This window comes from Aspergillus affinis (genome assembly GCF_023601865.1).
Source record: "Aspergillus affinis strain CMG 70 chromosome Unknown NODE_89_length_159264_cov_88_822291, whole genome shotgun sequence".
Lineage (NCBI taxonomy): Eukaryota > Fungi > Ascomycota > Eurotiomycetes > Eurotiales > Aspergillaceae > Aspergillus > Aspergillus affinis.
Window position 1 is genome coordinate 147,533 of NW_026515870.1, and position 11,732 is coordinate 159,264.

The window sequence follows — 11,732 nt, forward strand, 5'->3', positions numbered from 1 at the left end:
CTGCTGATAGCCCTAGAAAGGCCCAGGAGGAAGAGTGCGATTTTCTGTGCCTCTACTGTCTCAGTCTCTCAATCTTCAATCGAAGAAAACTACTCGCTCGGTAAAGTTCGGGCAGTTCAACCCGAACAATGTGGGGATCAGCGTAGCGGCGACCAATGCGAGAGGATGTAATTGGGCATCATCGAGTTGCCTCCCCCCTCCTACTTTATACTGTCAACGCTCGCCGACTTTCGCCTTTCTTTTCTTGAATCGGGGGCGTTTAAATCAGTTCGCGTGAAACGGCGTTAGCTCTACCTTTATCATGAGAAATATGCCCAGATTGAATCTAGAGCCGTGGTAAGTAATCATTGCAGCATCGTCGCTTGCATTGTGGTTCTTAATTGACAAATTGTTAATCATTAACTTCATCTATATACAAAATAGCCAGAACTGCCGAAGTATGTACCTTATATCTCTGAACTGTCTATGGGAATATGTATTGATACTTACAATTTGAATTTAGAGCGACACCTTAAATGTAGGTGCTTTGTCCATACTACTCTCGTTTGATTCACCAACAGCGGTAGGTGATGGAATTAAGCCTATTTGTTCACGATGCAAGGAAAGAGGCGAACAATGCAGCCCCAACCGGGTCATCCAGTACCGTTCATCCCGATTGAGATTTGCGGATGACCAGCCGTGGCCTACTATATTAGCTCCTTGTAAGGTCGTTCTCGTATGCATGAGTCCATTGGGGTATTGATCTTGTCTAGGCTTGCGTTTCATTGATGAGACACCGGATCTAGCATATTATTATGATCATGAGATTGAGTCCAGATATCCCGACTCACCTTGGGAAGAGTCAATGGAACAGGCCCACTTGCGACATACCAATGATAAAACAGGCGTCGACGACCGAACTGTTGACGAAAGCCCCATTCGGCGAACAGATAATATAAATCCTCGGCCAGCCAGTCTGAATCCTGTACCACACAAAAACCCTTACATTTCAGAACAAGCCAGTCCAGCAGTAACAAGCATATCATCCCTAGCGTCACATACAAGCTCGAATAGACCGTTAGACTTACCTCGATCCTTCTGGACTGATAAAGAAGCCCAGGATGCTTGCTTAATGCGATACTTTATTGAAGAACTCGCACCATGGGTATGTCCACACCCGCCTCACCAAACTTCAATGTGGAACTCATCAAGGAACAGTTCGACACATGCGACACTGCTAAACATTTTGCTCTTGTGGCTCCCTGCAGAGCGAAATCATGTCCGCCTTTACTATATGCCATTTACTCTGCGTCCGCAAGACATCTTAGTCGACGACAGGCTGTCAACGGGAGTGAAATTCTTTTCGCAGGGAAGAAGCTTCCCTTACTCGGTGGAGAAACAGCCCTAGAGTATCAAAGCCTATGTATCTCGCATCTAATGTCCCTGTCTGGTGACTCGACCGAAGTTCAAGATGAGAACCTTCTTGCGGCAGCTGTGATACTTCGCTTCTATGAAGAGTATGATGGTACGTGCCATTCTCCCTTCCGGATTCCGATCCCTTTTTCCCCATTGCTAAACCGAAAATAAATCAGCACCTCTTGTCGGCATCGACGATGAGACTTATCTCCGCGGAACACAAGTGTTTCTAGACGCTCAGTCAACATCAGCCATGCAAGCTGGGAGTCTTCGCCATGCCGCGTTCTGGGTGGCCTTTCGACAGGAATTCCACAGAGCGTTCATCAAACAACGTGTATTTCAATTCAATTCTTATTGCTGCGCTACCTCGCCCTATAGATCGCTCGAACCCGCCAACGACAATACATGGACGAATCGAATGGTCTTGCATTGTACGGATGTCCTCACGTACTGCTATGCCGGGGGTTCTGATCTTTCACGATACGATGAGCTCTGGGCATACACTCTCCGATGGCAGTCTTTGATTCCTTCAACTTTTAATCCCCTTTACTCTAGAGATCCGGATCCGACGGTAAACGAGGTTTTTCCGGAGATTTGGTATCTTGATGATTGTATAGGTAGGAGCCATTTCGTATCCTGGTGCAGGTTCCAAATACTGATTTCCAGCAGTCACGGCGATGCAGCACTGCCATTTAGCGCGCATCCTTCTTTTAGCCTTTGATCCGCGTGTTCCTCGCATGGGTCCTAACCGAAAGGCGGCTGTCGAGAAGAGAGAGGTATAGCAGTCAAGACAACATTTCTTAAGCTCCGCTAACTAGCCAGGCCGAGATTAAATGGAGCTTGTTCAATTTATGCGGGATAGCTCGGTCGAATAAAACTGCACCTGCACTTGTTATGGCTTGTATGGGTGTAAGAATGGGTTAGTTCGACAGACCCGGGCCACCATGATGAATGGCTAACGGCTGCGATAGGTGGCGATAGGGTTATGAAACGTGTGGAGCAAGAGGCACTGCTTGGGATTTTAGTGAAATTAGAAGAAGTCCATGCCTTCTCGAGTGGGACAGCGCAGGCTCAGCTCAGAGAAGCATGGGGATGGGATAGATCTAATCGTATATAGATTTTCCTCCGTAATATATTTTTGTGCACGGAGTATGAAAGCAGTCAGAACAAAGAGATAGAGGAGCATACCATCAATCTATGTTTCCGTCAGTGCTGCTAGCCTCGGTTTAAGTGGGTACTCGATCCAAAAATGCTCTGAAAAACGAAGAAATCATTTTATTCCTTTCAACTTGATTGTTCTTCTCATGACCAAACTCACTGGGTAAAATTGAATGCTGAGTGACAAGTAATTGCCTTTAGGCTCATGTAGTTAAAATATGAAGCGATATTTTCATCCAAGTCAGTGTGGCCGAGTGGTTAAGGCGATAGACTAGAATGGATCCTCATCTATCTCATCTATTGGGTTCGCCCGCACAGGTTCGAGTCCTGTCGCTGACGATTTCTTTTTGTTTTTTTCTCTCCTTTTTTACTATTCCCTCAGGGGCCGGTTTAATTCCATAATTCTTCAAATCTATCTCTTTCATCTAAACCGAGCATCAACACCTTATTTCCACTTACAGTCGCGAGGACACCTCATCCTTCTTCTTTGCCCGCCGAGCATCTTCCTCCTCGTAGGCCTTCTTCCAAACATCTTGTACCTGTATATCTACATTAGCGATACTTTCCCCGTCATTGTTCAAACTAAATTGTAGCGGTAGTACAGAGGAGGTACTCACATCGTAATGATACAACCACCCATATTGATCAGCCCATTTACTTTCGATGGTGATCTCCACGGCCTCGTCGAACGAAGCAGCATTGCGAACCGCTTTGTTAGACTGCCCGAATTTATCTAAGATGTCGTACTGCGATATGTCAGTAAGCCCACGGAATAGTTTGTGAATACGGCATTCACATACCATCGCTTCGTAGTGTGGTGATCTCACTCGATCATATATTTCGAGAGCGTCACGCACAGGATAGTCTCTCTCGTAGGCCCATTTAACGGCTTGCGTGAGCACGTATACATCCTCTAGGGCGAAGCCGGCTCCGGCGCCTGTTCTTGTTAGATCATTGGACGGGTGGAAAGGGTGAATGGGGCAAGGGTGGATTTATTACCGAATGCTCCTGATAAAGCTGGGTTGCGGAATTGGTTATTAGAAGTATACTTGTAGAGAGGAGAAATAACTCACAATGAGATGCGTCTCCGATCAACGCAATTCCGCCGCCAGATATGACGCTCGACAAACGGGGGCCGGCGAAGAGCGCGAATTTCTTCACCTCCTTGACCTTACTCAACACTTCCCTGACAACCGGCGAGAATTCCTACATCATTTCCATTAGCATTTGAACGATACATGTGGTGAAACAAGTGCCTCACGTCATATCGACCCCGAATATCGTCAATATTCGCATCCTGGCCCCAGCTCACTGTCTTGCCGTCCTCCGGTAAATCTGTCCGCGCTGTGACTTCGTAGATATTGTTGTTCAAATTGCAAGTGTACAGCCAGCGCGTCGGACCATGCCAGAATGTCACGGCGTCGGGAAATCCCTCGATGCTGAGGATCTCCTGGGCGTTCACGAGACCACGGTAGGCGGTTGTTCCGGTGTAGCTGATACGGTGGTCTGGGAAGGCGTGTTGGCGTACGACCTGGTCACGTTTAGATGGTCTGCTAATTGATCAATGGGTCTTTGCTGGACAATTGGAAATACGCACTGATCGGACGCCATCTGCGCCGACGACGAGGTCCACCTCGTCGGAAAACCCGTCTTCAAAAGATAGAGACAGTCGTCCGGACGCTACCTCAGTGACCTTGGTAAGTCGACTGGACAGTCGCAGTCTGGACTGATCAACCGCTTTTAACAGAGCCTGTTGTAGAACGGATCGTAAAGCCCGAGCGTGTTTGTGCCGTGGAGGCGTGTCTGTAATCCATCAACGACAAGTACTTGAAAGGGACGGAGTGAGAATCGCAACCTTCCTGTCTGTTGGATATCCGGAGTTCACCTGTCCGACCATTTCTAAGCAATCCAATGAGTTCCTTTTCTCTCTTTATAACCCGAAAGAAACTTGAAAAAACATACCGATGCTGCACCGAATGTCCATCCGGCGCCCGAAAGATATTCCTCGGGTCAATGTTATCATACACGCCGAGCGCATCCAACATGCGCCATGTATTCCGCTGGATACTGATGCCGGCGCCCACTTCTCGCAACTCCTTTGCTTGCTCGTATATTTGAAGCTCGACGAAAGGTAGTTTTTGGAACTCAATGGCAGCGCCCAGTCCGGCTGGTCCCGCGCCGACCACGGCTATTCTTAATTTAGAGGGTTGATGGTCACTCGGCATACTTCCAGATGTGATCGATTGCAAGATGCTGTGTATCTCAGTGTTTGGTGTGACAGGAAATCAGCCACGGGTTGGATATTCCATCTTAAAGCTGACAGCTGAGAAATAGGCTGCCACTCTGAATGGCGTGATTAGCGCGTCTTACAGCTCATCCCTTGCAGATCGGAATACATTCCGTCTCGGCTGCGGTGGTGCACGTTGGTCCAATCATCGGATGGCGATAATGCAGATTTAGCTTGGGCAGTTTTGGTGCACGAAAAATTGACCAAGTCCGATGTGGTCGGGTTGTGTGTTCGGCGCCGTGGAGCCGATATAATCAGACCATGAATATCACGGCATTGTGCTCACAATGTCAACATAGTGGGGGTGAGGGGAGAATCACCATTAAAAATATGGTCCATGTTTGAATTGATTAAATCGCTAGTATTGTTTTCACCCCGCCTGTTGTGGCCAAAGTGTCTGATACATACTATGCTTCGGGTTTATTCTTTTCAGTCTGAGTTTAGAGGCCATTATAGTTGGATATAGTTTTATTGAGCCCGGTTTAGTAGGATACTTTATGATTTGGGTCGCTCAATTTGTAAATAACCCTTGATAATACGGAGGGGGGAAAAGTACATTATTTTGGCGGCCATGCGAAATCCTTCCACGGCCTCCCCTCGGTCTCCTTCGCCAAATCACGCAAAGAAGTCCATCTCCATTGCTTTTCTTCCGGGTTGACCAACTTGTTCGCATTCCCCAGTCCTGTCGAAGTATGATTGATGCGGTTCTCCCCCATCAAAAAGCGCAGATAATCAGCGGGATCCCACGATACCTCCGCCGTCGTCTTTTCCTTATACTTCTGCAACGGAATTTCCGTCACCTCCAGCCTCCCTGCCCCTGCACCTCGCATTATCTCCGCAATACCTGCAATCGACCGCGTATCGCCCGCCAGATGAGCCACTTCCGGAATCCTCTCCTTTGGCAACGAGCACAAAGAGGCAACCGCCCTGCCGACATCGTCCAACGAGGTAAACGAAACAAGCGACCCCGCGGATCCCACACTCTCATACCGTCCGTTTTTCGTATCAAACCCAAACCACGGCCCGATACTATCTTCGAGAAACAATCCACAAAAGACCCGACAGACCTTCACGTCGGGAACCAGCTCCCTCGCCAACGCGAGATGTCTCTTCTTCTGGTCCCATTCTAGATGCGAAAAATCGTGCACGTAGTGGTCCACCCCGAACTCTGACGGGAAGTACACCTGGACATCTGTCTGGGGCAATGCGCGCAGGAGCTTTTCTTTGAACGAGTGCCCGGCGGGCCCGACGGCGTTTACGAGGATTTGTACGCCCCGGAGAGCGTCGGCGAGGTCGTGGTCATTGTATTTCCGGATGACGATGTGAGCGTTACGATTGGACTCGAGGAATTCGGCGGGTACGGCGCCCTGTCGCGAGAGGAGGATCACTTCGGAGAAGTTATCGCGGAGTGGTGAGGATAGGAATGCGGAGGCGATGTGCTGGCCGAGATGGCCGGTGGCGCCGGCGATGGCTACCACTGGACGCCAGGCTGAAGATGTCATTATTGATAATGATTTGGGATTGGCGACTTCTGGTTATCAAGTGAGCTACTGCATCTCTACGGGGACATTGAGCAAGTTAAATAAGTTGTGGCTGGATGGACCACATGCTGTATAGATGATGTCATCAATCATACGAGACAAACAGGGCAAACCCTCCAGAGGCCGAATTGGCCCGCCTGATTGGCTTTGGGGTGTAAACAGATCAAACATGACAAGCAAGCTAGGTGGACAGGACAAACAGGACAAACAGGAAAAACTGTCAGCGGGGCTGTTTGCATCCCTCGCTGCGGCTGTAGATTGGCCAGTCCGGGTCTTATCGTCGTGATGCTCGACTATGAAACATCGTGGCTTTTATGGGAGCCACATGCCCTTCATCCTGGTGTTTATTTTATTTTAAAATCTGGCTTATATATAACCTCTGGTCTATCTCCATCTCAAGAGTCTTCAGTGACAATCGCTTCTAGCGAACATTGATTCATATCGTTCTACGCTCTACACACTATACTACCATCTTGTTTATCACTCATCCTTTTGGATTAACTGGAGACACCGTGCTGGTCAATCTGTTTCCATTTTACGAATTCTCAATGGAGACTCATTTATCATACCATGAGGACATATCTGAAAAATTGAACAAAGTCCTCCTGCATCTCATACAAGAAAAAAATGCCCACCATCACCACCACTCGGGCCATCATTGCGCACACCACAACAATTCAGATTGGGTTTTGGAGATGGACACCTGGGTTCAGTTAGAGACAATGCAAGAGCTACTATGCCAACGTCCACCAGATCTCGCTCTTCCTGGTGAAATGCTAGCCGATATCGACGCTGTCATCAAATACCATAACAGCCACAATCTCCTGACCTCGTCGAAATCATTCTCCCCCGGCGCGATTTTCAGAACTAGCCCCAACCCAGGAGAAACCAAATCCATAAGTCTGTCCGTCTGGAAAGGCGATATCACAGCTCTCACAGACGTCACAGCAATCGTCAATGCCGCGAATTCCCAGCTCCTGGGATGCTTCCGTCCAGAGCACCGATGCATCGATAACATCATCCACGCAGCTGCAGGTCCTCGGCTTCGCGATGCCTGTCACGCCATCATGCTTGACCAGGGGCATCTCGAGCCTGTGGGTTCCGTTAAGGTGACCCCGGGTTTTAATCTTCCTGCATCGTATGTTCTCCATACGGTTGGTCCGCAGCTGAACGGCAGACAAGAGCCCAGCGAACGACACGAGAGACAGCTAGCAGATTGCTACACGTCTTGTCTGGACGCAATGGAGGCTCTCCCATCACTCCCAGATGGCCGCAAGGTCGTTGTTTTCTGCTGTATCTCCACGGGGCTGTTCGCGTTCCCATCTGACCTGGCGGCGAGGATCGCCTTAAATGCTGTGGTGGAGTGGTGTTCCATGAACCCAGCCACGACGGTGACGGACATTGTTTTCGATACATTCCTCGAGAAGGACTGGGTCTTGTATAGAGACAATATCCGTTCACTGCATCAACATCCAAATATCACTGTCTCAGACTTGATCCCACCCACAAAGCTCCTCGATCCCGTCATCACCCCGGCCGTATCGCAGGCCCGCGAATGGCTCCAAAACGCAGGCTACCTACTCATCACAGCCGGCGCCGGTCTCTCCGCAGCCATCGGCCTCGACTACACCTCGCGAGACCTCTTCGCAAAGCACTTCCCTGCATTCCAACCCCTCGGCCTCAGCCGCCTCTACGACGTCTTCGGCTTCCAGGGCTGGAAATCCACGAAGCAAAAATGGGGATACTATTTCCTCCACCTCAACATGGTCCGAGCCTGGCCTCAATCCCCACTCTACACCCGCCTGCTCAAACTTGCAGAGCAATTCGACTCCCGGTACTTCGTGCGCACGTCCAACGCAGACGGACTGTTCGTGGCAAATGGCTTCCCCGAGGATCGAGTGTCCACGCCACAAGGCCAGTATCGGTTCCTGCAGTGTTTGGCTAAATGTCGACCCGATGCGATGTTTGAGTCCGAGCCATTCGTGGACGCCGCGCTGCCGCTCATTGACCCGATCACGCAGTCCTTAACGGACAAGGAGAAGATTCCCCGGTGCGAGTACTGCGGAGGGGAATTGACGCTGTGCGTGCGCGGTGGGGAGTATTTCAACGCGCGGCCGTTCCGCGAGCAGGAGAGGAAATATAGACAGTTCGTCTCTGATGCGTCGCAAGCGCTTGACTTGCATCACAGTAACAGCACGCAAGAGAAATGGGAACAAAAAGAGCAAAAAAGAAATTCGAAAACTGTTTCCGACACGGGGAATCGAACCCCGAGCTGCCGTGTGAGAGACGGCGATGTTAACCATTACACCATATCGGATGTGGTTGTTGAAAGGGAGATGCAGATAGTGATTCTTGAACTTGGGGTTGGTCTAAACACGCCGGGAGTGTTGCGATGGCCCAACGAGGAATTGTTGGAAGCGTCGCCAAGTCGACGCTTCCGGTTGATTCGCGCAGGCATTGGGGCTTCTGCATGTGTTCCGTGGGAGTTGGAGGAACAGGGCTTGGCGGTGGGGCTGGCGGGCGATTTGAATGGGGTGTTGCATGCGTTGGTGAGTTGAGGAAATGTTTTCAAAGATCGTCCGTTGGAAGTATATAATGTTGCTCTGGAGAGTTATCGGTCAACCCCGAAACGTTAATTAAACAATCTTAACTCAAGACCAACAAAGGGTATACTGTAGCTAAGTATACATAGATGGTTACCACGCCGAAAAATAAATTTCTTAAAAAAAAAAAGGGCAAAGAAAAACATCAAAAGTCAGACTGATATAACGCAAATGAAAATCTGAAAATCTACGCAAACATAGCCTGTTTATCCAAAATGCCCATGCCCCCTGGTTTCCTGATCATACATGTAAACCGCATCTTATCTTCTTCATAACCTTTTCGCCCGGTGAACTCATCCACCGTGTACTCGATGATATTCTCCGTCGGATCTTGTGAGAAATCCCTGAACCCCTTCCTCTGGTAGACCGGATACCCCGGGTCCGACGATTCAAGGTAACAGTCTAGACCGAGTTTATCGGCCATATCGCATCCCCACTGCGTGATGAGCGAGCCAGCCCCGCGGCGCTCGTGGCGAGGATGTGTGAGAAGTAACTCAAACACTGTCCAGCATCAATATACATTCAAACACTCACGAAGACCAACCCAGCATGGAAAAAGAAGAGGAGAAAACTCACAACAATGCTCCCTTCCTCCCTCCCCGAAGAAAAACCTTCGTTTATCAAACAACTTCCCCATAATACATCTATAACCTGCACTGTTCAACCCAAACGGAATCTGCATCGTGTTATCCGTTCGGGTGGACGATCGCCAGGTCTTCAGGCCCTGATCGCCGCGATAGATATGCCATTTACCCAGCGCGACCACGTTGCCGGAGCGGCTGTCCACCGCTTGCAGGTAATGCAGCGTCGGATCGTTATCTAGCTCTTCGGCGATCCGGCGTGCCATGTTGACGCTGTACGGCGAGCAGATGAAATCTTCGAACGTGATGTCGCGGTTGGGTACCTCGCCCGTCGTGCGGCCGAATCCTGTCGGCGCCATGACGGAGAACATGATGTTCATGAGGCGAGGGATGTCGGCTTTGGTGACGTGTTTTATAATGTGGGACATTGTGACAAAGAGGGGGGTTCTATTCTAAAGTGGGGGTTTATGGGAGTTTATTGTAAAGGTTTGAGGAAGGAGAAGAGTCTCTGCAGGACGGCCTCATGCCTTGTCCCTATTTATACACGATTCCCGTCGCGCAATGCTCTGAGTGGATATAGTCGTGGTATCCATCAATCGCAACTTTTGAGTTCTATTGTACTTTCAAACTTTGTTTGGACGAGCGAGCCTAGAATCGAGCCAATTTTACTCGGATGTGGCTGCGATGGACCGGCAGCCAGTTCATCACGACCCGACTGAATGGAAATGACGATGGAAGTCAAAGATCTTGCCCGGGAGTCTGGTCCAAGGTTTTATATGGACGGGCAGAATTTTCCGTAACGGTGTGGCAAACCTAGCCAAGGGAAGCCGCAGGCCTGCTTTGATAACCCCCCATGACATATATCTTGAAGGGGCAATAACAGTGAGGAGATACAGGGCTCGCAGAAGAAGCGATTTTGAAAAAGTGAATAGGCCCCGTTCAAGACTGTAACTTGTCTGCACATTTGGCAGTCGCGTAGTCCACTGATCTTTGAAGCTATTGCCCGTTTCTTCGATTCTCAGCCTCGCCGCTGAAATGAAATGGCAGATCATGATTAACTGGGGTAGGACCGACAGATGGAATCTATCACATGCATGATAATGGTCGGTTGACAGGTAGGAAATTGGTTCATACTAACCTTGTAAGTCTCCAAGTAGTGGACCGCAAGTTCCAAATCCAATAAGATTGGCAATGGGAAATACAACACGAAAGCTTAGCAAAACGGGCTGACGCAGTTTGAAGACCTTCTTTAGCCTTAAATTACCATTATCCACTGTTAACAGAACTCAAAGAAAGGCCTAGATAGAAGCAAGTATTTCTTGCCAAAGAAATAAGCCCAGCTGTAATACCCAGGATTCCGACATAAAACTCGTCATTCCCCGGGCTTAATCCAGCAGCAGACGGGAGAGATCCTGAAGCATCTGAGTTCTTCTATTCGGTAGATCTAAAAGCCTTGCTCGCGAATCGAGTTTCCAGGATCCTTAATCCGTGGCTCCACTTTGATTAGCGTAGGCATGCAGCAGAAAGTTGAGACTCTTGGCCGACATCATCCGCCATCAACGTGGCGGCGCCAGGTATCCTTGGCTGCCAAAAATTATGTGTCTGGTGTTTTTTGCGGCCGCGGACTCCGGATTTATATTCTGTGGGAGATGATCATCCCGTTACCTACCAGAAGCTGGAAAATAGTTTGCTCCCATTTGCCTTCGTATTCCAGACTGGATCTCACATAGAAAGTTTATTCCAGTTCCCCAGAGTCTGGCCACCGATTTCTTTCTCCTTTGTCCTTTCTTCAACAGAGTTGATTTCTGCTGTCCATGAATCCATGGTCACATAGCGGCAGATGCGGGAAATAGCGTTTCATTTTCTAACAGTCTGCGGAAAGATGAACGGAGACTTTGTGGGCGCAAGAGAATATGGACTCGGTTTCAAGCATCTCCGAGGAAGTGATTTGGCTGTTCTATTCTTCTGCATCCGGATTCGATTATGATGAGGTGGCATTAGGGCTCGATTCATCACCGGCGCCGCCCCTTCCTTCGACTTGTATTACCTACCACCCTGATAATATTGAAGAAGAAAAGATGTGTGGTGAGCAAAAACAAAAACATACAACAGCAGGGATTCGCTGGTGGTCACCCACCCAACTACTAACCTGCCGGCGTGTGGCTTA

General features: G+C 49.2%; 5 protein-coding genes across 5 annotated transcripts; 2 read left to right on the forward strand and 3 right to left on the reverse strand.

The window, feature by feature from the left end:
* Nucleotides 1–1,140: 1,140 nt before the first annotated feature.
* KD926_010963 (uncharacterized protein) lies at nucleotides 1,141–2,512 on the forward strand (the record flags this gene model as incomplete). Its single annotated transcript, XM_053103380.1, has 5 exons — nucleotides 1,141–1,504; nucleotides 1,572–2,006; nucleotides 2,062–2,171; nucleotides 2,218–2,314; nucleotides 2,367–2,512. The coding sequence occupies 5 exons, from the start codon at nucleotides 1,141–1,143 to the stop codon at nucleotides 2,510–2,512; spliced, it is 1,152 nt and encodes a 383-aa protein (XP_052953288.1).
* Nucleotides 2,513–3,008: 496 nt separating this feature from the next.
* Nucleotides 3,009–4,778, reverse strand: KD926_010964 (FAD/NAD(P)-binding domain-containing protein; the record flags this gene model as incomplete). Its single annotated transcript, XM_053103381.1, has 9 exons — nucleotides 3,009–3,092; nucleotides 3,171–3,299; nucleotides 3,354–3,490; nucleotides 3,553–3,570; nucleotides 3,627–3,759; nucleotides 3,815–4,084; nucleotides 4,151–4,356; nucleotides 4,409–4,452; nucleotides 4,516–4,778. 9 exons carry the CDS (start codon nucleotides 4,776–4,778, stop codon nucleotides 3,009–3,011), a joined length of 1,284 nt encoding a protein of 427 aa, XP_052953289.1.
* Nucleotides 4,779–5,397: 619 nt separating this feature from the next.
* KD926_010965 (isoflavone reductase family protein) lies at nucleotides 5,398–6,342 on the reverse strand (the record flags this gene model as incomplete). The annotated part of the gene is made up of 1 exon (XM_053103382.1): nucleotides 5,398–6,342. One exon carries the CDS (start codon nucleotides 6,340–6,342, stop codon nucleotides 5,398–5,400), a length of 945 nt encoding a protein of 314 aa, XP_052953290.1.
* A 761-nt stretch (nucleotides 6,343–7,103) lies between these two features.
* Nucleotides 7,104–8,939, forward strand: KD926_010966 (putative ganglioside induced differentiation associated protein; the record flags this gene model as incomplete). The annotated part of the gene is made up of 1 exon (XM_053103383.1): nucleotides 7,104–8,939. One exon carries the CDS (start codon nucleotides 7,104–7,106, stop codon nucleotides 8,937–8,939), a length of 1,836 nt encoding a protein of 611 aa, XP_052953291.1.
* A 232-nt stretch (nucleotides 8,940–9,171) lies between these two features.
* KD926_010967 (acetyltransferase) lies at nucleotides 9,172–9,993 on the reverse strand (the record flags this gene model as incomplete). The annotated part of the gene is made up of 2 exons (XM_053103384.1): nucleotides 9,172–9,485; nucleotides 9,636–9,993. The coding sequence occupies 2 exons, from the start codon at nucleotides 9,991–9,993 to the stop codon at nucleotides 9,172–9,174; spliced, it is 672 nt and encodes a 223-aa protein (XP_052953292.1).
* Nucleotides 9,994–11,732: the final 1,739 nt, after the last annotated feature.